Source organism: Marmota flaviventris, chromosome 3, assembly GCF_047511675.1.
Source record: "Marmota flaviventris isolate mMarFla1 chromosome 3, mMarFla1.hap1, whole genome shotgun sequence".
Taxonomy (NCBI): Eukaryota; Metazoa; Chordata; class Mammalia; order Rodentia; family Sciuridae; genus Marmota; species Marmota flaviventris.
In genome coordinates, this window is record NC_092500.1 from 89,026,624 (window position 1) to 89,053,141 (window position 26,518).

At 35.6% G+C, this 26,518-nt stretch overlaps 1 protein-coding gene across 1 annotated transcript in view; it reads left to right on the forward strand.

Annotated features, from left to right (window-relative positions):
• Positions 1–22,127, forward strand: part of Gys2 (glycogen synthase 2) — a 52,024-nt gene extending 29,897 nt beyond the window's left edge. Inside the window, exons 8-16 of the mRNA XM_027934194.2 lie at positions 765–871; positions 1,524–1,583; positions 2,270–2,348; positions 3,100–3,213; positions 13,099–13,225; positions 17,345–17,440; positions 18,392–18,555; positions 19,608–19,688; positions 21,906–22,127. Of these exons, the coding sequence (XP_027789995.1) occupies positions 765–871; positions 1,524–1,583; positions 2,270–2,348; positions 3,100–3,213; positions 13,099–13,225; positions 17,345–17,440; positions 18,392–18,555; positions 19,608–19,688; positions 21,906–22,127 (1,050 nt within the window). The remainder of the gene's footprint in view (positions 1–764; positions 872–1,523; positions 1,584–2,269; positions 2,349–3,099; positions 3,214–13,098; positions 13,226–17,344; positions 17,441–18,391; positions 18,556–19,607; positions 19,689–21,905) is intronic.
• Positions 22,128–26,518: the final 4,391 nt, after the last annotated feature.

The window sequence follows — 26,518 nt, forward strand, 5'->3', positions numbered from 1 at the left end:
AGCACTTGTGGGACATGGAAAAGAATTATGGATTTTAGACTCAAAATCATCAGTTTAAGTCTCAGCTTTGCTCTAAGGAGCTCAGAAGAAATATTAAACCTCTCATGGCTCCCTTTTGATATTGACAAAATGAGGAAAGTGATATCTATTGTACGTGGTTATTATGAGCACTGGGTCAAATTATGTGTTTTAAGTGCCCTATCACAGTACCTGCTGCACAGAAGTACTGAGCCTGTATGTATTCTCTTGATTTAGGCCTGAAAACCAAAATGCAGCATAAGGACAATCAAGACATTTGACAGAAAAACATAAATAATCTATTGGTGCCAATCAATGTGAATAAACTAAAAAAGATTAAAAAGAACAAACTAGAAGTCAATCCTCATTAAATTTCTAATCTCAAATTTTAGAGAAACAATTTTAGCTTTGAAATTTTAGCTCACATTTATGATTTTTTTTAACCATAGAAAAGCACAGTGATAAGGATAACAATTGTTACCTATTTTAGGTGATAGATGCCATGAAAATATTTTATTCCTGAGTTTTCAAACTGTTCATTGACAAGTCTTGACTGAAAGCCAGATTTAAATTAAATTGCTGAAAAAGTCTTAGGAAGATAGAAGTCATTTCTCTGTGAATCATAAGTAAATCTTTCTGTCTAAATACATGTAAAAACACTATTTTATCAAAGTTTAAGGTCCATTTGTCACATGCTTTTGCAATCTTTGACAGTTGACTCTGTTGTGTTTTTAATCCCTCATCAGATGCATAAAAGTAACGTCACAGCAGTGGTGTTTTTCATTATGCCTGCCAAGACAAATAATTTCAACGTGGAAACCCTGAAAGGACAGGCAGTGCGAAAACAGCTATGGTAATCTCACGTCTCGTAAATCTCAAAGCAATAAATGTAAAGGGGTTTGTTTTGAAGTGCATGATCTATGAGATATTTCCTTGAACGTTGTTGTTTTTTTTAAGATTATTATAGCACAAATCGATTCTCTTCTATTGGACTGCTTTGTTGGATTATGTAATCCCGATGACATCATAGGTATTATTGGAAAATCTTTGGAATGAGCAAACATGGAAGGAACAGTCTTCTGTAGAAATATTTAAAGATGGGTTGAATATGTGTTCTGCTTTCAATTGTGAAAATTTTTAAACATATGCCAAAGTAAAGAGATTTAGTGTAGAGACTTCTTCCACGCTCAGCCAGATTCAGCACCATCAACCAGTTCCCACACTTGCTGTCTCTTACACCTTCTGCCCTCCCTGCTCTCAACCAGCTCCCATCACCATCAAGCAAAAAAATTGAAGCTCTCGGAGTTGATCAAGGTGTTCTGTTGCCTCAGCTTGGAGGTTTTTCACTCAAGCTAAATTGGCAAATAAAAAATAATAGAAGAAGTTGTGCAGAGGATACTTGTAATTTCAAAAATTACAAGTGATGAAACAATAGCATTGTTATGACAAATAAAGATTGAAAGTTTTAATGCTGTCTGAATTAGAAACCTTTCCATTTCAAACAGGGACACTGTGCATTCTATGAAGGAAAAGTTTGGAAAGAAACTCTATGATGCATTATTGAGGTAGGTGTTCGAAAAACACACACTTCAAACATTTAGGACTTCACTATTCAAATTTAACCATCCAGACACTACCATGTACTTACTTTGTTCTAAATACAAGGTAATTAATATAATAGCCTTTGAAGATATGTTGTCATGCGAACAGTAGTTTTATGCTTTGTTTGACAAACACCAGTAAACCGCCTGAATGTCTGAGAACACATTTGCTTATGCTGGCAGATTCTATGTCCATGGGAACTCTTTACAGGTTAGTATGTCAATCTGAAACAGAGGGTGAGCTCAAGTCAAAATGCAGGTGTGTGTGTGTGTGTGTGTACACACATATATATTTAGATATATTGGTCATGATGAATATTCATATATCTAATTTGTATTTATTTACATGTTAAATCTATGTTATCATCCTTACTTAATAATATGGATAACATAATAATAAATAAAAAATATATGTGCATATGTCTGACACTTAGAAAGCACTTAATTATTGCCAACTGTTTTTGATTTTTTAAAAAAAATATTTTTTAGTTGTAGTTGGACACAATACCTTTGTTTTATTTATTTATTATTTTTATGTAGTGCTGAGAATCAAACCCAGGGCCTTGCATGTGCTAGGCGAGCACTCCACTGCTTAGTCACAACCCTAGCCCCTGTTTTTATTTTTATTATTAACATGTTTTTCCTAACAGAGGAGAAATTCCTGACATGAATGATATTTTGGATCGCGATGACTTAACAATTATGAAAAGAGCCATCTTTTCAACTCAGGTAAAAAGAAGAAAAGTGCCCACCATTTCTCTTAACTGTTAAAATCAATCTAAGTCAATATTTTAATTTGCTGGAATGTACTAATTTTGGAAATTTTTAGACTAGAGGGTTATAAAAGACATTCTCACATAGTTACCTGAATCATGTCCTTTTTTGAGTAGTTTTAAGGATTTCTTTTAAAACTCTCATGAAACTTGTTTTTGTATCCACTTGCAGAATTGATTTGTAATTAATTTATCCAGTTTAAAAACTATATACTAACAACACCAAAAAAAAAAAAAAGCCTTCTAAATTTTTCCAAAAGCATAGAATTTGTGTTATGGTTGAAAAAAAAAAAAGTGAATGTTTTTTAGTAGAATGGAATTATTGCAAACAGGATAAATCGTGTTAGGCATGCACTGGAACTCTTGTCCTAACAGGAAGGTACCAGGTGCAAGAGGGCAGTTCTGGAAAATTCCAGGACACCCTTATATTCCAAACAAGTCTCCAAAGCAGTCACAAAGTTTAGATCTTTCACGTGGTGGCTTCAGATGGAAAACAAAAGTTACATGTGCTTACAATCTGTGAAAGGAAGTTCTCAAACCCATTATCTTCCTCTGAAACACACACAAAACTTAGTCATGCTCATCAGTGTCATCTGCAAAGTCTGAGAACCATAAAGGTTGCTTGAAATGTCAGTGACCTATTGTTAAATTAGTCACCCTTATTAATTCTTTGCACAATTGACATTTTCTTCCCTCTATTGCTTCAGCGACAGTCTTTGCCTCCTGTGACCACACACAACATGATTGATGACTCCACAGATCCCATCCTCAGCACCATTAGGCGGATTGGGCTTTTCAACAACCGTGCAGACAGAGTCAAGGTAGACGTAATTGGTTCCGTAGGCCTTTTCACAGTTATAAGAATACATTTCTGGAGAATTGATGAGAAGTCTTAGTTGTTTTAACGTCTACCAGGATGTTTTAAACATTTCTAAATGAAATTAATTGCTTCTTCTTTTAGGCAATTACAATATAATGAATATTTTGGTTTCATTCTTGAAAAGCAAAGCATATTCATGGTTTTGAGTCAGAATTCTACAACTTATTGTACAATTTTATCAATAATTATAAGAAAATTGACTACAATACAAATGTATTCTAAGAATTTCCTTAATGAAGGAATCTGATAGTAACATGAATTATGTTTATTTTTTCCTGATAGAGTTCTATTTAAAGGGATAATATGAGAGACTACCAGTTTTAGAGAAGGTGTTTTTATGTGCTTTTCTATAGACCAATTCATCCTTTTGACGCTTGAGTTTCTGTAATGTCTAGGTACAGTAGTGCATGCTGAGGATATTTACATGAGTAAGATCCAGTTCTGCCACTATGTGCTTCACCTGATGTTTACTGAGCCTGTTCTGTTCTGGGACGGAGCTGTGTGTGGGTGGCAATGGTGAACTTGTAAATAGATGATTGCTTAACTCTGCTCAGTTTCATTCATCAGTGTTCAAGACGGAATTGTCAGAAGCTGTTAGGAATCTTTTCTAAGCACCCCACTCTTCCTTTTTTTCTGACACTTTTAACATATGACTTCCTCGAGAATCCTGTATTATCTTCAGCATCCCTCCAGCCGACCTCAAATATAGGTTTCAACTTTTTTTTTCAGGTTCTATGAACAGTTGTGGAATCTCATTGTCTCCCATATTCTTAAGAAATTTGCCTTATCAGTTTTCTCTCTCTCTGCACAGTGTGTCAACACCAACTTGGCCTCATTCTTACATAGTTCATCATAGACCTATATTTGTCAATTTTTTGTGTCTTAGAAATGAAATGGTGGGGGCAAGGAAAGCCTCATGTTTTCCTGTACATTTCTGTTTTTCTCAAAACTTTTCTTGTCACACCCATATCTAACTTTGGTCTTTTCTGTGAGGGTCTGCCAGGAGCCTGGCATTTGTTATGGACAATAGAGATGGAAGGAAGGAAGACTGGAAGGTGGGAGGGAAGATGATAGGTCATGAGGAAGCCCCCTGCCCTTGGGAAAACTCAAGCTGGAGAGCCTGTGTGACTGTTGAACCCTGCCCTGGGTAGGGCAGTGATTTGGATTAGAAATATAAGAAATAAGGGAAATAAAGACAAATAAGCAGAAACAGATGAAACAAGACTCAGTGGATCCCCAGAGCTCCTGGTAGGAGAATGCTGGCAGACTATGAGGAAGATCTGCACATTTATTATATAGGTTTAAACATCAAAGGGATTCACTGTGAAAAGGCTTCTTTTTAAAATTTATTTATTTATTTATTCTGATTTGTTATACGTGATAACAGAATGCATTTCAATTCATAGTACACATATAGAGCAGAATTTTGCATGTCTCTGGTTGTACACAAAGTAGAGTCACACCATTCATGTCTTCATATATGTATTTAGGGTAATGATGTCCATCTCATTCCACCATCTTTCCTACCCCTGTGCCCCCTCCTTTCCCCTCCCTCCCCTTTTCCCTATCTAAAGTTCCTTCATTTCTCCCATGCTCTCTCCAACCCCCATTATGGATCAGCATCCACATATCAGAGAAAATATTAGGCCTTTGTTTTGGGGGGATTGGCTTACTTCACTTAGCATGATATTCTCCAACTCCATCCATTTACCTGCAAATGTCATGATTTTATTCTCTTTTAATGCCGAGTAATATTCCATTGTGAATATATATCCCACAGTTTCTTTATCTATTCATCTATTGAAGAGCATCTAGGTTGCTTCCACAGTTAGCTTTTGTGAATTGAGCTGCTATAAACATTGATGTGGATTCATTACTATAGTATGCTGATTTTAAGTCATTTGGGTATAGACTCCTCGGTCTATAGACTGAGGAGTCTATACCCAAATGGTGGTTCCATTCCAAGTTTTCCAAGAAATCTCCATACTGCTTTCCAGATTGGTTGTACCAATTTGCATTCCCACCAGCAATGTGTGAGTGTGCCTTTTCCCCCACATCCTTGCCAATACTTATTGTTGTTTGTCTTTGTAATAGCTGCCATTCTGACTGGAGTGAGATGAAATCTTAGAGTAGTTTTGATTTGCATTTCTCTAATTACTAGAGATGTTGAACATTTTTTCATATATTTGTTGGTTTATTGTATATCATCTTCCAAGATGTGTCTGTTCAGTTCCTTGGCCCTCTCACTGATTGGGTTGTTTGTTTTCTTGGTGTTAAGTTTTTTGAGTTCTTTATACATCCTAGAGATTAGTGCTCTATCTGATGTGTGTGTGGCAAAAATTTGTTCCCATTCTGTAGGCTTTCTACTCACCTCACTTATTTTTTCTTTTGCTGAGAAGAAGCTTTTCAGTTTGAATCCATCCCACTTATTGATTCTTGACTTTATTTCTTGTGTTATAGGAGTATTATTAAGGAAATCAGGGCCTAATCTGACATGATTAAGATTTAGGCCTACTTTTTCTTCTATTAGGTGCAGGGTCTCTGATCTAATTCCTAGGTTCTTGATTCACTCTGAGTTGAGTTTTGTGCATGGTGAGAGATAGGGGCTTAATTTCCTTTTGCTGCATATGGATTTCCAGTTTTCCCAGCACCACTTGTTGAAGAAGCTTTCTTGCCAATCTAGGTTTCAATTATTTTTTCAATGCTGGGGATCAAATCTAGGGCCTCACACAGGCCAGGCAAGCACTCTGCCACCAAGCCACACTTCCAGACCTGAAAAAATTATTTGTGAGTTCAATGAAATAATTTCCCAGGAATGGAGAAGCCCTTTATTTTCTAAACATATAAAACACTTTGGTATCTTTGTGTCTATGCAGATGTTATTATCTCTTTCTGAAACACCTTTATTGTAATTATTTAACAGTTTCTTTGGGAGCAAAACTGAAAGTCTTCTCTTCCTTACACCTTCTCCTAACACACATTCATCTACACCTCAGGAAACAATTGCTTCCTTGTCTGCATCCCATGACACTTTATATCTACTGTTACTGTAGAAATCATCATGTTAAGTTATGTATATATTTTAGAAATATATATGTCCTCTGCCCCAGAAACACTGTTTGAGGCAGTGATCAGTTCCCATTTGTATTGTCTCCATTTGGGTCCTCTCTGAAGCTTATGCCAAGGCAGGATTAGATACGCAGAAGAATTACTGGAGGAAATGCCTGTGAAGGATAAAGGGGCTGAAAAGGAGAGAAGGCCAGGAGATGCAGGCCAGACACCCATGAATGGAGACCAGAAAGAAGGAAACAGGATGACCACAGAAGACAGCCCAGTTCTAAAAATAGCTTAGCCTTTCTTTCCTTTTCTTTCTTCCTTTTCTCTTTTCTCTCTCTCTTTCTTTCTTCTTTTCATAAAGGAAAGTTAAATGCATTTAGTGAAAAACTAGAATTAATACATTAGTTAGCAAATATGCCAAAAACTACACACAGCAGCAGCAGCACTTATGATGACTCACAAAGGGGGACAGCGTGGTAGGACCACTCAACGTGGTTTGTCAGTTAATGAAACTAAAACTGCACACACGTACACGTATGAACACAAAAATAAAAACAAAAGTGATTTTCAAGGACACAATCTACAAACAACACAAAATGAGAATTATTTAGAATTATTTTTTCTTAATACAAAAGATATTAGTGTGTGTGCATGTCAAATGATATTCTGTTGAGTTATTTAAAATATGTTCTCATTAGTATGTACAACTTTTTCCTGACTTTAGCAACCTTTCCTTTCTGTTTCATCTTCCTGTACACCTTCCAATTATCAAAACAGTTTCAGAATGGCAGACATCTGGGTGCCTTCTTCTATGAGCAGTTTTAATAGGGATTCCTATTAATAGCAATAGGGATTTCCCAAGCAGAAGTTGCCCATTAAAGTAATCACCTGTTGGGAATAAATGGTTTGGCAGCAGTACTGGTCCCTACCAGTTTACAGGCCAAGAGCAGCTGCTGTAATAGACGTAGAAGCTGCAGGCAGATGGGGCTGTCAGTCAAGATCCCTGGGGCCAGGATCTCTTGAAGGAAACCTGAGCTGTATTTCCAGGGCTGCCATATTTACAAAGAAAGCCACATCCTCTCTGACTTGCAATTCCTGCCACTTTTTCAACTTACAAGTTTACTTATCTGCGTGTACCTCAGTGTTCTCATCTGTAAAATGATAGTAAAATAATCACTTATGCCTAGAATTGTGAAGGTTAAATAAAAAGTAAGTTCTACATTTAGCACAGTACCTGGCACACAGTAAATGCATATAACTATTTGCTGGAAAATGGATGGAACTGGAGACTATGTTACATGAAATTATCCAGAATCGGAAAATCAAGGGTTGAATGTTTTTTCTCATGTGTGGAAGCTAGAAAGGAATAAAAAGAATAGAAAAGGATCTCACAAAAACAGGGAGAAGGAAGGGGATCAAAGGGAGGAAGTTACTGGGGAACGAAATCTACCAAATTATGCTATGTTCACATGTGAATATACCATAATGAATCCCATTTTTATGTATGATGATGATGATGATGATGATGATGATGACAACAATAATGGAAGGGAGATCAGTAGAGTAGGATTGTGAGAAGGATGAGAAAGGGAAGGTATTAGGGAATTAGATTAATCAAATTATGTTAATGCATGTACAAATATGGCATAATGAACCCCAGTATTATTTATAATTATAATGTACCAATAAAAATAAATACATTTTAAAAAATAAAAAGAAATAAGTACTTATCCAAGTACTTAGTAGATGATAGGTACCCAATAATTTTTATAAGAGAAATATGAACAGTTTGGTGAGTAGAAAAAAGTAGATTTGTCTTTGACTTCAGGATTTGTTAAGATATTTTATAAAAGTGATGACACAATAGCTGGTCTTGATCAACAAGCAGTTTCTTGTGCAGACAGGAAGAAGGGCAGTCCAGGCAGAGGAAAAAGTAGATGGAAAGGCACAGAGATATAAAAGCACATGGTCTATGTAGGGTGAATGGAAATGGACATTTGTCTCATACAAATTATTTTTATGCAGTTAAACTCATGAATATATCTTTTTTCATGAATATTTTGAGATGTACACTTATTATTATCATGAAGCAACCACAAACCCAAATTAAAGTATAGCAACTTCCTGACATTTAATATATATTCAAAGCACTGAGAGAAACTTCTGTCCATTCAGCATTAGATATTTAATTTTATTAAGAGAATTCTCTAAAAACTTGACAATAACTTAGGCTTGTGTTAATATAAGTACCTGTTGGTAACCTGCACATAGAACTCTATAGACTGGATCTTAGTGTTCAGAGTGGATTAAGTTTTTGATATTAAAAACAGAAAACATTGAAGATTATTTTGAATTTAAATATGTTCATCTTCTGTCCTGCCTTGGCATTATTCTACTGTGGGAAAAGTCCAGACTTCAGGTCTCAGGGCTATGCTGCTACCCTGCGAAATTAAATGAACTTCCTGAAACCTTACTTTCTTCACGGATAAATAAAGAATCAGATAAGTTTCCTTTTGCTTTTTCCTACTAATCTAGGGCCTGCTGTGATCCAGGTACACTGCTGGCATTGTTGGTATACAAGTTTTCATTGAATCTGATTACCTGACCTCTGAAATCCCTTCCTCAGCCCTGGGCTTCTGCAATTGAATGTTTTATGGCTCAGAGCATCTGCTTCCTTATTTTAGTTGTGCCATCATTCTGTTTGACTAGGAGAAAAATGAATGAGAGGTGGTGTTTTCGTGTTCTAAGATGAGCTTCGGAGAGTAATTTTCCTGAGCTTAGAAATTCTAACATAAGTACAATGTTTTTCTTGTTCTTGGCAAAAGGAGAACAAGGGGTTGTTGATTTGGTGACTACACAGATGCAGTATCTTCGTTGTTTGTATTTTATTTTATTTTTTTAGCGCAGTACTTTGCACGTTATAGGAACTCAAATCATGTTTTATGAAGGAAAATGTTTTATCTTACTTTGCCATTTTGTAATACTTGTGATTGAACGAACTGCCAACTTTATTGGCTTTGGAAATTTTACAGTTTATTTCTTCTTAAGTTTTAACTTATTCCTATGATCTACTGAGATATGACTAATGATTGTAATGTCCTTGCAGATCAATGAGTTAAAACTCTTCATTAAAGTGAATACTTCAGACTATTTTTCACTTTAATACTTATCATATGATGAGACTGTAAGACAGTAAAATCAATTTAATAATGATTTAATAATGCAATGGCCCTTGTTATGTCCTAGTTTCTTATAAAATTAGAATCATGAAAATGTCTATTCTACCCATCTTACAATGTTGCTAAGATTAAATGAGGTAATATATGTGGAAATCACTCATAATATATATAAAGTGATATGCAAATGTTGTTATGATTATTGTTACTTATTCAAATTAGGGCTTTTCTTTAAAGTGATCTCTTTGGAAGAATATATATTTATTCCAGGAAGAAAAACTGAAATCTTGTTCTTTGTGCTCTGCCTTTAGATCTCTTTCCATCTCCTTCCAGGACAATTCAGTTCTAAAGCTATTCGGTAGGGTGACACAAGGCAGGTGTCTGTACTTGAGTGAGAAGCATTCCACCATGTTAGTTCAGAGAAAGGCAGGAGGCCCCAAGCAGGATGAGGAAAGTTCCCACGACAGAGAGCATTCTGGAGCAATAGCAGAGACATATCTGAATGGGGAGGACATCTATGCATGGAGGAAGTGGCAGGAGAAATATGAATTACATAGAAGGTGTATGATCCAAGAAATGATAAATTAACAATAATGGAAGCCAGGGATAGTGTGAGTGAGTGAGTGAGTGAGTGTGTGTGTGTGTGTGTGTGTGTATTCCTTATCTCAGCCCACTGGAGGTTATTGGCAGAGTGACAAGCCAATAACAATGAACATACCTAGCACTTAGGTTTTGGGTTCTAAATACCATTCTTCACTGAAAGGAATTAGAGTTCCATGGAGAAATGGCTGAATTTAGGTACAGGGAAAGCCAAGAGATAATCTAATAACAGTTCAGTGAAGATTACATTAAATATGAGAAATAGGAGCATTCATTCATACAGGTAGCAAGTTAAATAGCTGTCCAAGTCACAAATTTCCAATTATAGCTGTGATTTCCTGCTGCCTTTCAGAACTTTACAGTGTTGTTCATACCAGTTGTTCATACCAGTGCACAAAAGTCCATTGTTATACTTTCAGATATATTGTGAGCCAGTTTGAAATATAGCTGTCATTAAATCTTATGTAAATTTATAAATAAATAAATAAATTATACTAAAGAGAAAGGTAATGCTTACGATTCAGCAAATCTTTATTGTTTGCTACATGTTATTATTGCCTATGCTTTGAAGTTATTTATCCCTATCCTATTCATTTGACCCAAGTACTCGATAAGGATGTGCTACTGTTCTCCTCACCTTCAAGTTCAGAGATATCACATTGGTAGCGTGAAGTTGACCATCAGAAGATTATTTGTTTTGTTTTAATTTGTTTTATTTTGAGATAGAGTCTTGCTAAATTGCTCAGGTTGGCCTCAAATTTGTGATTCTCCTTCCTCAGCCTCCCGAGTCACTGGGATTACAGGCATGCATCATTGTCCCCAGCTCATGGGAGTATTTGTAGAGTGAAAATAGGCAAACACTACAAATCACATATTGATTTATTTGTGCATTGAGGGATGAGGATGTGGCTCAGTGGTAGAGTGCCTACCTGGCATTTGTGAGAACCTGAATTTGATCCCAACTACTGCAAAAAGAAAAAAAATGTGTATTGACCTCTGGATTTACAAAAGTGATTGGAAAAAATTAATAATGCAAAAGAAACTTAGAAACAAGTTTTGTTCTGTAGCCATTATGTTGTGAATGACATAAAATATTTTCTCCATATTAAAAAATCTAATATCCAATATGTGTAATAAGAATTGTGATGCATTCCGCTGTCATGTATTTAAAAAATAAAAGCAATTAAAAAATAAAAATAAATAAAAACCTAATATCCAAATTAACAAAGAAGTCAATTGTCACACTGATGAATCTATGAAGTTCTGATAAACATCTCTATCATTTCACTTTTATTCATTAACAAAGGGAATCAACATTTATGCCAGAACTACATTCAGTCAATTGAAGCTATAAACTGATTAGCAAAGATTTTGGCATTTTGTGAGAACTAATGGACTATATAGAATTTACAATAAGGAGGGGCTGGGATTGTGGCTCAGCGGTAGAGTGCTCACCTAGCGCATGGGAGGCTCTGGGTTTGATCCTCAGCACTACATAAAAATAATTAAATAAACAAAGGTATTGTGTCTAACTACAATTAAAAATAAATAAATATTAAAGAAAAATAATTTGCAATAAAGAGTATTATATACATATAAATTTTAATAGACTTCATTTATTTAGAGCTATTTTAGGTCACAGCAAAATTAAGAGGGTTTCTCTTTACCGCCTGCCCTCAGGTATGAACTGCCTGCCCATTATCAACATCCTTCACCCTAGAGGTACATTTGTTACCATGAACCTACACTGGCACAACATTATCACAGGACACCAAGATTCACTCTTGGTGTTGTACATTCTGTGGATTCTGACGAATGAATATAATGACATGTATTCATTAATATAGTCTGGTGTAGAATAGTTTCACCACTCTTTGCTCTGCCTATCCATTTCTCCCTTCCCCTTAACCCCTGTCAACCACTGATCTTTTTACGTTCTTCATAGTTTTGTGTGTTCCAGAAAGTCATATAGTTGAAGCCATACACATTGTATCCTTTCCAGATTGGCTTCTTTTATTCAGTAACATGCATTTAAAGTCTCTATGTCTTCATGACTCAATAGCTTAATTATTTTCAGTACTGAATTATGGCCCATTGTTTGCATGTATTATAATTTATAAATCCATTCACCTACTGAAGGACATCTTGGTTGCTTCTAAGTGTGGGCAATTATGTATAAAGCTGATATAAACACCTGTGTGCAGGTTTTCATATGTACATTTTTTATTATTTGAAAATTATACATCACCTATACATCACCTGTATGATTAAAATTTATAATAAACATATCAAATAGACATATATACTCTGGTTTCTCAGTTTGTAGATGCCAGCACACCACTGCAAACAGGCCACGGTAAACATGTTGCCTTTTACTCTGAGTGAAAAGAGATTTTGAGCAGGGGAGTGACTGACATTTTTAAAGGGTCACTTCCACTGTTCTGTTGAGTAGAGACCTTGTGGGAAAAAAATCAAGGAGACATAGTAGGAAGTAATTGCCTCCAGGTGAGAGAGTATGATGGCTTGGGTGAGGTCCTCTTGTATGATCTGATCTGGATGGGATCCTTGTGCATGGAACATTCGAGAATGGTCTGTTACATAGCTCCCCTCTTTCCTACTTGAGTTACGAACAAATTGATAAATAAGACAGGATCAGTGATTGCAGAAACAAATATAAATCAGGGCTAGACTGGAGGATATGTAGTTTAGGGTGAGAGTAAAAGTAAGCATGCCAACTCCCTAGCCTGCCATCCAAGCCCTGAAACCAGAGAAAAGCTGTCTCCAGAGGAGGCATTATACAGAGTGGAGAGGGGAGGAAAAAACACCTAGGCTTTTGCTTTTCCTTTTTTCTTATCTCTTTCTTCCCTCTTCCTCTGGACATAAAACATAAGGGTTCTATGGAAATAGCCAAATTGTTGGGGACATTTTGTTGTTGTTGTTGTTTCTTAATTATCCTCTTTTTCTGACTTTAGTTTTCCTTTTTTTTTTTTTAGGTGATTTTACACCCAGAGTTTCTATCCTCCACCAGCCCCTTGTTACCCATGGATTATGAAGAATTTGTCCGAGGTTGTCATCTTGGAGTTTTTCCATCATACTATGAACCCTGGGGTTATACTCCAGGTACGTGACATGTACAGATTGTAGGATGTTTTGGATTTTTTATTATTATTTTATGTGTATGCATATAATATTAAAGTTGATATGTAATTTCTACTAAGGTCTTGATGTTTCAGTTTGTTTTAAAAATGATTTTAATTGCATCTATCTCAGTGGTCAATTTTATGCTTTGAAGATCCTGATTTAAGAAAAAGGACAAAGATTATGTAACATGCTTTTGTGGCTATTTGAATTATTGGTGCATTGCAATCCAAAGAAAAAGAAGGTTTTATATAGATTACTCATCCTCTTCACTAATATGAAGGAGAAATTGCAAGTAGAGTTAATGTGATAAATAATATTCTAATAATATAGTTCTCTGAACTTATTTAAGAAGAATATGTTTTGTAAAATTAAGGGATGCATTCAATCTGTATTAGGTAACAGTCACATTGTTAAAAAAAAAAAGTAGTAAAGAAAAAAGTGCACAGGGAAAAATCTTCACATTCCTTCCTCTCTAAAAAACAAAGGAAGAGGGCTGGGGTTAAGACTTAGCGCTCTCCTAACACGTGCAAGGCCCTGGGTTCAATCCTCAGCACCACATAAAAAATAAATAATTAAATAAAATAAAGGTATTGTGTCTGACTACAACTGAAAAATGAATATTAAAAAATGAAGAAACAACAAGCAAAAAAAAAAAAAAGAAGAAGAAGAAGAAATAAAATTCAATGGTAGGGATTGTCACCAATGGCATTATCCCATTGAGAAGCTCCTCCCACTCCTGTTTTTTGTTGTTGTTGTTGTTTGTTTATTTGTTTTGTTTTGTTTAACAGATGGTGGATTGTCAGATCTGCTATTTTTTTTTTCCTTTCTGGTCTCTAATAACAGGATTTTTTTCCTTTCTGGTCTCTAATACCAGGTTTGTAGGTCAGTGGTAGAACTTGTGATCAGCATGCACAAGGCCCTGGATTCAATCCCCAGCATCACCAAAAAAAAAAAAAAAAAAAAAAAAAAAAAAAAAAAATTGAATAAATAATAAAAGGGAAATAAAATTTTGAAAGATACTAACTGCAAAAAATAAAATAATGACTTTCTTGTCTCCTATTGGTAATCACAGATATTCTTCCTGATTTAGATACAATTCTGTTAATAATTTTAGAAGATGAAGTTCAGAAAAAATATTTATAATTAAGAGAATAAATGTTGCTTTTTGCATCTCAATGCCATCACTGATGTAAAGCTCCAGTACCCGAGGGCAGCACAGGCCAAGGTAAAGGGAAGAACAGGCTGATTATGAAAGAGAAGAACTTTTCTAATATTTGCATTCTTATCCCAGAATTTAAACATAGAATTTAAAATTCTGTAGTTACATCTTGTAATCCTTACAACAGAAATGACATGAAGGTTCTACATCTGTCAATAAAGTCCTATTATATTGCTTTAGGTTCTACTATGGATAATTTCCTAACAGCTATAAAAACATTAAAATGTTTTGAAAAATTAGACAAAGGATTACTACTTCTTGAAACATGACATAAAATTTTAATTTTTCTAACTCCTCTGACTATCTCTCTTATAGTTCTAAAAATTATTATTGGCACAGTTCCACTTTTGTGAAGTGGTAACTTTATGAAATGTCCACATAATATCTTAGCTTGTTTCTTTAATAGAACATTTAATGAAATATTTTACTGATGAACTTAACACTTTGTTATTGACTCTTGCTTCTGTTATTTCTAATAAGAAATGCAATTTACACCAGGCATAATGGCGCACACCTGTAATCCCAGCGGCTCATGAAGTTGAGGCAGGAGGATCTCAAGTTCAAAACTAGCCTCAGCAAAAGCAAGGGGTTATGTAACTCAGTGAGACCCTGTCTCTAAACAAAAAAGAAAATAGGGCTGGCAATATGGTACGGTGGTAGAGTGCCCCTGAGTTCAATCCCCAGTGATAACCCCACCCCCAAAACAGAAATGCAAGTTACTATTGGAAGTATCATAGATAGAAGAAGAGTAAAAGGCAAATGCACGAATGAACAAAGAAATATGGGGAAACCATTTGTGCTGGGTGAAGAGAATGTTATATCACTAACAGTAGCCTTTCCAGCAGAATGTCATTTTATAGAACCAGGGCAAATTTATATCTAATGTTGTCAGATAAAGGCCAGAGATGATGTTATAAAAGATATGTAGATGGGGAAAGGAATTTATGGAATATTCCAGAGTAAATGAGTCTGTCTGTCTTTTAAATTAACCAAAAGGAGTTGGTCACTGCTCACCTAATCTATAAAGAAACAAGACTTCTGGTGGTATAAATTTAGCAATCACATATTAGATAAATCTTACTTATTTTTAGAATAATCTTATGTGATACTGGGTCTAATTTATTCCAAAATGCATTCATTAAAGGCTGCTCTAATGAATACAAACACTTATTTAATTTTTAACTTATTTTTTCCACATTTTTATTTTATTTTTTTTAATTATTCATGGACTTTTATTTCATTTATTTTTATGTGGTGCTGAGAATAGAACCCGGTGCCTCACACATGCAAGGCAAGCGCTTTACCACTGAGCTCCAACCCCAGCCCTTTTCCACATTTTTATTGGTGCATTGTAGTTGTGCATATTGATAGGATTTGTTGTTACATATTTATATATGCACACAATAGAACGATATAACTTGGCCAATATCACTCCCTAGCATTTCCCCCTTCCTTCCCTACTTCCAGCCCCTTGGTCCCACTCACCTACTGATCTCCCTTTGATTTTTATAAGATCCATTCCCACCTTCATTTTCCTTTTTCCTCTGTAGCTTGCCCATATGAGAGAAAACATACCACCCTTATGCTTCTGAGTTTCTTAAAATGATGGCCTCTAGTTCCATCCATTTTCCTGCAAATGCCATAATTTCATTCTTTATGGCTGAATAAAACTCCATTGTGTATACAGACCACAATTTCTTTATCCATTCCTCTGTTGACGAACACTTAAGCTGGTTCCATGGTTTGGTTATTGTGAATTGTGCTACTATAAACATGGATGTGCATATATCACTGTAGTAAGATGCCTTTAATTGTTCAGGGTAAATACCAAGGAATGGTATAACTGAGTCATAGGGTGGTTCCATCCCTAGTCTTTTGAGGAGCCTTTATACTGATTTCCATAGTGGTTGTACTAATTTACAGTCCCACCAACAGTGTAAAAGAAGCACTTATTTCATTTAATTTATTCAATGAACAGATATTGAGTTTGCATGGTTACCTGGCAATTTACTATTAGGTGTTATAATGGTATTCAATTTAAAAAATAAGGATCTGTGAGTTTCCATGGGTACATAAGATTTTTTTTCTGGTGAGAAGTTCCAGAATTTTCATCAGGTTTTCAAAGGGATTGGTAATATCTAAGCACTTTTTTCCCCTTCATCATCCCCCCAAATCAGAGAACCCCTGTGCTCTTTCTAGCCAGGAAGAAATACTTGCACAGCAGGAGATGAAACTGCTGCCTTAACTTCATGGGTAATGGGCAGATCCCTTTGTTACCAAGAGTAACCCCTTAATGAAATATAGACTCCTTGTTAGAAATTCAGACATTCTGGAAGGCAGTCGATTTTTAAAGACACAGAATATAAGATATATTCTGGGAAACAGATTTTGATCAAAAAGTGAGGGAGGACTGAAAGAAATCATGAGTTCACCAAACACTTAAGAAAGTGAAAGGAGTTTGTGCAAAGAAGACTAAATGAAAGGAGAAGCAGATTGTGTTTGAAGCATATTTATCTTATCCCATAAACTTGCCAAGTAGAGTCAAGAGCTTACAATGGAGAAAACAAGCAAAACCAGAGGCATTTAGAGAGGCAGTGGAGCATAGCCATTCAGAGCAAGAACTCTGGAACTGGATGCCTGGCTTCAAGTCTCAGCTAGACCACATGTCCTGGCATTGTGGAGGGGGACAAGTTACTTAACCTTCATGGGTTGATGAGATGATTAAATGATTAATGATGCAGGTGAAGAGCTTAGTACTATGCCTGACACAAAGTAAACATTGCTTTTACTAGGCCACCTAGGGCTTTTTCCTCCTCTGCATGCATATGGAAGGTAGGAGCCAGTTGGAAGCCAATGGATTCCTTTGTTTTCTCCGGCAGCTGAATGCACTGTGATGGGTATCCCCAGTGTGACCACAAACCTCTCTGGCTTTGGTTGTTTCATGCAGGAGCACGTGGCTGATCCTACTGCTTATGGTGAGGTTTTTCATCCTTAATCTAATCCTGGGAGGACTGACCTCTAACCACATAGAGCACAGGGTCTTAACGGAACCTAAGTCTAATGTTGTTTTGATAATTAAACTGATGTTTATACGTCTTTCATAATTAAAAACAGATTCAATTATGTGATCCATAAATAAGAATGCTATTATTAGTAAATATATTTCCCAAAAGAGAAACTGCATAAGGACTGCAAAACCTGGACAAACTTTGCCCTTCACCTATTTTGTTTTGTTTTGTGGTGGTTGTTGCTTTGTCTTAAGTCTGGTTAGGTCCTCTACTTCTTATAAGTGATATTACAATAACTATAGTCTTAAGAGTACCTATAATGATTGTTATATAGGAAAAAAATTATTATTTTAAAGGTCATTGCAAATTGGAAAAATTCATGTAAATTTTTTAAGATATCAGGAAAATTTATATATATATATATATATATATTACCATCTATTTGTTTATGTTGCTTAGCAGAAAGAAAAGTTAGAATGGAATGGATTCTTTGCCTACACCTATTCAATTCCCTTGGTACTTACAATGGCACTGCTCTCTTACCTCAGACTAGAGTGTGGTTTTCAGCCATGGCGGCATGGTGGGAATGCTGGGGATAAAAGGCACTGATACCCAAGTTCCACTCCAAGATTCTGGTTAGTGAGCATCCCCTGGAAACATATACCTAGAGAACCAGACTTTTCTAAGTAAAATTCTCTTCATTGGACGTGTGCTGGTGATGGTTTTAAGCCATTAGAAGGATATTACAGAAGAACATTAAGCCTTAAGGGAAAAGACCAAGTGGAGGCAATAATTGAGTCAGGGAGCATATGATGCATATGGTTTTTGGTAGAACTAAAGAGATAATGGAGAATAAGAGAATAAATGTTTTAAGATTTGTCCTATTTTTACCTGTTCTTTGACTTTTGTGCTCTCCAGGTATCTACATTGTTGACAGGCGATTCTGCTCTCCAGATGATTCTTGCAATCAGCTGACTCAGTTTCTCTATGGATTTTGCAAACAGTCACGGCGCCAAAGAATCATCCAAAGGAACCGGACTGAGAGGCTCTCAGATCTTCTGGATTGGAGATACCTAGGGAGAGTAAGCAAATTTTTTGTTAACACAGAGGACAACTTTAAAAATTCCATTAAAATGTTGATTCTAGTTATAAATCTGTGAAGTCAGTTCAGTATCATAATTGTTAAAATCTCAGTGATATTTTCATTTACTTTTAAACTTAATGTGAGTTTTCAAATTCCTAAGCCCAATTCTTCACATTTGGTTTGAGTCTATCTTAATAGCAAGTCCATCAGGATCTAGCAGTGATCTAACTAGTTATTCTATTGCTGATGCTTAACTGAATGCATTACAGGTATACAGAGACATTTCCTGAAGAAGAGGAAAACATCAAGAATTTCCTCACCTATAGTGGGGGGGTGGAAGTGACATTATTTTTCAAAATGATGAGTACAGGAAAGGCCCCCATTCAGTCAAGCAATAGGTTTGTAAGCTCAAATAGTCACATATCTTAGAACTGAATGGTTCAATAATAAATATATGGACTTTGCTGTGCAAGTTGAACTTGCCCAGCCAAATGATAGATGCCGCCATTTGCTAAGCATCTACAGGCAGTAATGCCAGTGCTTCATTACAACTTGGAGGGTGAATTTTGCTATCCTTATTTTTAAATGAAAACAGGAAGACAAGGCTCTTAGAAATTGTTTCTTACCTAAAATTTGAAGCAGGATTTACACCTAGTCTCTCTGACTTACAGCCTCATCTCCTTTCTGTGCTGTGCTGTTTCTCTAGAATGAAACCAGTGTTTTCAGCCACCTTAGTGCTCAATTCAGAGCTCAGTGTTGTCTGTTTCTTCCCAACTTCATATTTCTTTTTTGCCTATGCATTGAAAAATAATAATACTATAACTAATCATTTCTTTCCTAATTCTCAAATTGATTGAATACTTTCTGCCACTTTAAAATATATGTGTGTGTAAACACAAATACATATATATATATATATATATATATACACACACACATATATAATCTCTTATATATGTGTATAAGAAAAAGGTCTTATATAATAATGCAATTATTTAGATATCTATATCTATCTATTGTTTAACCCATGAACTGGTTTTCTATCGACAGTATTACCAGCATGCCAGGCACCTGACATTAAGCAGAGCTTTTCCAGATAAATTCCATATGGAGCCTACATCACCACCAGCGGTAAATATATAATGTATTGTTGATTTGTTTTTAAAGATAAATTATTTATTTATGATAAGTTCTAACAACATTTTTAAATTTGGGAGTAACTAAGTAATAAGCTTTATACTTTTTATGGTGTCAAATCAAAGCAATAAATAGACGAATTCACAAATCATACTACTTCAAAGCCCTCAATTCAGAGTCAGTGCTGCATAGGATGAGTAGATAGCTGATTCCTGTTGTTGGAGAAACACCCCCATTTTGTAACTCCCTCCAACTTAATGCTTGAAGTGGCTCTGTTAGGCATCTATTCTTTTAGAAGTTGTTCAAAAATAAACTGGTCTGCTTTAACAGGACTTGTTATCCAAGGGAATGTTTAAATATAGGGTAACCACTTGGCAAAAATAAAATAGAATAAATTCAAGCATCACAGGAGGAATTGGACCAGATAAGCACTTATGTTCCATTCAATAGTGCCCACCAGGGAGTCTTCTTCTAAAGTCCAACTCGATGTTTATATTTATGAAACTAACATGGACCACATTTGCCATCAGATTCACTTAGAAGGGTAGAAGACCGGAAACACAGTTTAAAGCAGGGTGGCATCAGGTATTTTTCTTTAATGAGATTAGTCCTTGCAAGAGTCTAAACAGTGATCAGAGAAGTAAATTTCTTTGGACCCCTATGTGCAAGAAGATAATAACCAAACCATTGGGTATAAGATTCACCTCAGTGGAACCTAGTGGCCTATCTCTGTAGTCCCAGTTACTCAGGAAGCTGATGTGGAAAGATCTCTTGAGCCCACAAGTTTGAACAAATCCAGGCAACATAGGCGGATCCCATCTTAGAAACTAAACAAACAAAGATCCAATTTAACTTAGTAGTTCTATGCCCATCTGGGGCCAATATCTTGTGTAAATTTTCACAAACACAGTTCTACCATCCCCACAAGGAATATGCTCAATGACAAGAGTCATCAAATTCAGGGACTCCACAAATCTGTGGATTCCCATCAAGTATTTACCAGTCCTTCAGAGTGGATGGAATCTGATCAGTCTGGAGTCAATTTTACCATAAACAGTTTTGCCTAGTATCACAACTTATAGTCTACCTACATAGGTTTCCAGAGGTACAGATCTAGAAAGATTAGCCTATACAGAAGGTGAAAGAGTTTTCTTAATTTCTGTATCTATAAATTCCCACTCCTGTGTTTATGATTCTAGCAGAGAGTTGATTGCTTAGCTTATTTAGAGCAGTCACTCCACTTGATTACTTAAGATATATTCATCCACTTGTCTAGTTATTCAACTAATTAAGTATTTAGCACTTACTCTATGATGGTCTTTCATGCAAGATTCAGCTCTTTTTTTATATTGCTTTCAGGTAAAGCATCTTAATGTTGAAATGACCGTAAATGTATGACATAATAAAGTGTAAAAATGATTGAAACACACTGAAATGTGTTTATACATTTGGTCTTCAGTTCAAGCCTTTGCACTCTTAAAGGGTGGTGATCATGCTTTTCAACTTGTTCCTCATGTAGCATTGTGGTGCCTGATGCATAGTTGGTGCTCAGTATGTGGGTTTTTTTTTTTTTTTTTTTTTAGTTTTCTTAGTGAATCTTAAGTAGCAGGACCATTCGATAAAAGTGATATTTACTTACTAACTAAAATGACAGAGTGTGATGGAGTTTCAGGGTCAAGTAAGTGGCTTGGCCTCCAGGATTCTTTCTAGAGGTGGCCATTCATGGCATGCCCAGTTGCCTATATCCTGCAACTTTGCTACCCACATCCATAGATGACATAAAGACTGCCAGTATCAGCAATGTACATGGCCATGAGATTAAATACTCTGGGTTCATCACAAACCTAGTACAGATATTTGCTCTACCACTTATGTGGTTTAGAACCTAGGACAAGGCATTTGGCCTTTCTTCACCCTCTATTTTCTTTTGTAAATGAGAACAAATCTATCAGAGTGTTACTTAAAAGTTAAATGAGATAATCTGTAGACAGCATCTGCCACATGTCAGTGCTTAATGAACGATAGCTATACATCTAATACATTTCTCTTGAACCTGGTGGTACCAAAATCAAAATGAATTAGAGTTTAATAGCACCTGAACAGATCACAAAAGATATCTAACTCATTGTTTTCACAAAATGTGCATACATAGTGTTTATATCACTGCAAGAAGTCATTATACTGTTTCTGTCTTCCTTTTGTCTTTGGCAGACAGAAGGGTTTAAATATCCCAGGCCTTCCTCGGTACCACCTTCCCCAGCAGGGTCTCAGGCCTCCAGTCCTCAGAGCAGTGATGTGGAAGATGAAAATGAGGATGAGAGGTACGATGAGGAAGAGGAGGCGGAGAGGGATCGCTTAAATATCAAGTCACCGTTCTCTCTGAGCCATGCTCCTCGAGGGAAGAAAAAGCTGCATGGGGAATACAAGAACTGAATTCCACACTTGCTGAGCAGAGCTAATGTAGTAAGAATATGGTAAGAATGATTATTTAAAAGAATTAAAATGCTGCATTTCTTCAAAGTATTACAATGGAATTTATTCATTGCCTTAAAAGTTTAGGAGATTAAGTGAACAGCAATTTTGTAATTTAGAATGAAATCCAAGTTACCGCTCCCAACTCTTGTTTCTCCCGTAAATTTAGGCATGAGGAGGAGTATTAAAGGGGCAAGACTGGAGATGTTTTTAAAATGGATGATTTAAGCAATAAGAATTTTCTTTTAGCAGTGTTTATTTTTAAATTATCATTATCTTAATCCTTTGCTGTATACTGTCTATACAGTTTCTACACCCTACCAAAAAAGTCTTCCGTTTCCGTCCCAAAGGATCCCGATCTTAGCTACGAATGTGTACTACATACATACTTTAAATAACTGTCTTTATTGATTATTTTAATTTTTCACATGTATCAGAATCATAAATTTATATTTAGTTTTCCAGAAAAATCATCAAAATCTGTAAGAAAATAGCTATCCTAGATCAAGATCTTGATGCATATTAATGCATATTTTAACAACTCTTCTGAATTATAGAATTCATTTTCAAATTAATGACCAAAAGATGTTACCACCTGTACCTGTAGTGTATCATCTTACTGTAACATTTTTTTTCTATTGTTAAATGGAAAGCCCTTTTGAAAATTTGGTCAATTTTCCACAGATGACAAATTGTTAAATCCAAATGAATAAATCCAGAAGTATTTAAAGATTTAACATTAATTCACAATATCTTATTTCAAAATCTTTTAGATGTTAAAATGTCATGTGGAAAACTGTTATGAGTAGTGTCTAATAATAACATTTGAAATTATCTTTTTAAAAAGAATTAGCAAAAGATAGATTACTTAATCAAGGACTTATTACTTAATCAAGGATTGTTATGTTTCTAACATAATCTGTGGTGTACTAGAGATATTATTGGATAATAATAATTAAGCAGATTTATGTTTTAAATGTAGTTAAATCTAAATTGGCAAAAAACAAAACAGCACATTCACTCTTGGATTCCTTTCTTATAACTAAGTAGCCATTCACTGTGTGTTCCATCTAGTGTTCAGTGAATATCTTGATTGACAAACCAGTTCGCCTTGGTCTATAGAAGTTCTAAAAAAAATTGTTGGTCTTCCACTGGGAATACCATTACTGGATTAGTAATGATAACAGTGGAAGAGTCATAAAGGCAGTGTGCCTGATAGTTCAAGACTGATGGAAAACTGAAATACAACTGTTTTCCCACTAGCTGGGAAAAAGCAGAAGAATAAATGGACATATCAACATAAGCAAGCCAAAATGGAGGATGGTTGCAAAACCCATCTTTTTAAAAAAAGGTTTGTGAAGTAAGAAAAAAAAATTATCTAAAGCCTTATCCTTTAAAAATGCCCTGTGAATGTCAGTTAACCTAGGGCCTGCAGAGTGATTTAGAAAACTCTGCACTGAAAAAAAAAATGATATGGATTTCTACTATAGACTTATTTGCTGAATTACCAAAAAGATCTTATGCTAAAAGGAGGGAGGGTTCATTGTTATGACAACCATAAAAATGTATCCCTAGTGACTTCACACATTGTGTATTCAAATGATATTCTTTATTGGTAATTGGATGGTCTACTATTATTTGAGCATTATTATTTAGTAAAATGCATCAAAAGAAAACTTTAAAATGTAAGTCTTTTTAATTCTATGATTAGAAATGCATACAATGTAATACACACAGTAATTAACAAATGCCAACACCTGTTTTTGAATGGCACGTGTGGGAATCAGAATTTCTACCTGCACTTAGCCCTCTACTCAGAATCAGCCCCATTCTTCTGCAGTCATTTATTTATACTTTTCCCAAGATTGACAAAGTCTGTGAGGAGAAACAAATGGGATTGATGGTTAGTGAATGACTGTGTCTAGTATAGTGCCTTGTGCACAGGAGTTGTATCAATAAATGGTTTTACTGAGAGAAATAGAGTTACAAAAATTGATGCTTTTTAAAATTAGAGCATTGTAGTTATACATAATAGTTGGGGTCATTTTGACATAATCATACATTCATAGAATTTGATTTCAATCCTTATTCCCCACCCTTTCCCTCTCTTCCTCCCTTCCCATCTTTTCTTTCCTTTACTGATTTTCCTTTCACTTGTTTATTTAGTTTTGATCAGTACTTTCTACATATACATAAAGGTGAAATTCCCTGTGGTACATTTGTATATGCATATTACGTGATTTTGTTAAATTCATTCCATACCCCCCTCCCCCTTTATGGTCCTTCCCAACCTCTCAATCCTCCACTGCACACTGATCTTCCCTAAATATTTATAATATGTGGATCCCACTTCCAATGCTTTCTTTCCATTATTTTACACTAGTTTCCACATATAAGAATCAACATTCAATCCTTGACATTCTGAGTCTGGCTGATGTCATTTAGCTTGATGTTCTGTTTCCATCCATTTACAGGCAAATACCATGATTTTCTTCTTCTTTATGGCTAAGACTCCATTGTGTATGTATACCACATTTTCTTGATCTATTCATCTATAAATGGGCACCTGGGCTAATTCCATAATTTAGCTATTGTGAATTGTGCTGCTATAAATGTTGATGTGGCTCTATTGCTCTAGTATGCTGATTTTAGTTCTTTGGAATAAATACTAAGAACTGGGAGAGATGGGTCATACAGTGATTTGATTCCTAGTTTTTTGAGGAATCTTTATAATGCTTTCCAGAGTGGTGTCCTAATTTGTAGTCCCACCAACAATGTATCTGTGTTAACTGTTATGATTTAGATGTTGTGTCCCCCAAAGGCTTACATGGGAGCCAATACAAGAAGGTTTGGAGGAGAAATGATTGGCTTATAGCCTTAACCTAATCAGTGAATTGAGTGGTAACTGGAAGCAGGTGGGGTGTGGCTGGAAAAAGTGGTTCATTGGGGGTATGGCTATTTTGTATCTGGAGAGTAGAGTCTCTCTCTCTCTCTCTCTCTCTCTCTCTCTCTCTCTCTCTCTGCTTTCTGATATCATGTGAACTGCTTCCCTCTGCCACACTCTACCTCCACGGTATTCAGCCTCACCTTGATCCCCGAGGAATGGAGTCTGCTGTCTATGGATTGAGACCTCTGAAACCGTGAGCCTCTAAATAAACTTTTCTTCCTTTATAATTGTTCTGGTCAGGTCATTTAGTCGCAGCAGTGAAAAAGCAGACTAAAACAGTAACTCTCCCCTGATATTCTTACCAACATTTATTATTATTTGTGTTCTTGATAATTGCCATTCAGACTAGGGTAAGATGAAATTTTATTGTAGTTTTTATTTGCATTTCCTTGATTGCTAGAAAGTTGAACTTTTTTTTATATATCTGTTCATATATTTTCAAACAGTTGTGTTTCTTCTTTTGAAAAATGTCTGTTTAGTTCTTTTGCACATTTATTGATTGGATTATTATTATTATTGCTGGTTTTTGAGTTTTTTACATATTCTGGATTTTTTTTTTTTTTTGGTGTTAAGTATTTTTAGCTCTTTATATATCCTGGATATTAAACCCCTGTCAGCGGAGCAGCTGACAACGCTTTTCTCCTATCCTGTAATCTCACTCTCCACACCAAAAGCTCACGTGTGAGACAATGAAAGAAGGTTCAGAGGAGAAATGATTGAATTTTAATAGTCTTAACCCGGGCTGGGGATGTAACTCAATGGCAGAGCACTTGCCTAGCATGTGTGAGGCATGGGTTCAATCATTAGCACCACATAAAAATAAACAAATAAAATAAAGACATTCTGTCCGTCTACAACTACAAACGAACAAACAAAACCAGGAAGAGAGAGAGAGAGAGAGAGAGAGAGAGAGAGAGAGAGAGAGAGAGAGAAAGAGAGAGAATCTTAACCCAATCAGTGATTTAATCCCCTGATAGGGATTAACTGAGTGGTAACTGAAAGTGGTAGGGTGTGGCTGAAGGAGGTGGGAATTGGGGGCGTGATTTTGGGTATACATTTGTATCTGGCCAGTGGACTCTCTAAACTTCCTGATCACGATGTAAGATGTTTCTCTCTGTCACACTCTTCCACCATGATGTCCAGCCTTACCTCAAGCCCCACGGAATGGAGCCAGGCTTCTATGGATTAAAACCTCCAAAACCAAAACCATGAACCCTCAAATAAACTTTTCCTCCTCTGCAATTGTTCTGTTCCGGACCTTTTAGTTACAGCAGCAAAAAACCTGACTAAAACAACGCTCTTAACATTTCCTTGCTGTGCAGAGGATTTTCAATTTCTTGGCTTCCCACTTAGTGATTCTTTTTTTTTTTTTTTTAGTTTTAAATGGACACAATATCTTTATTTT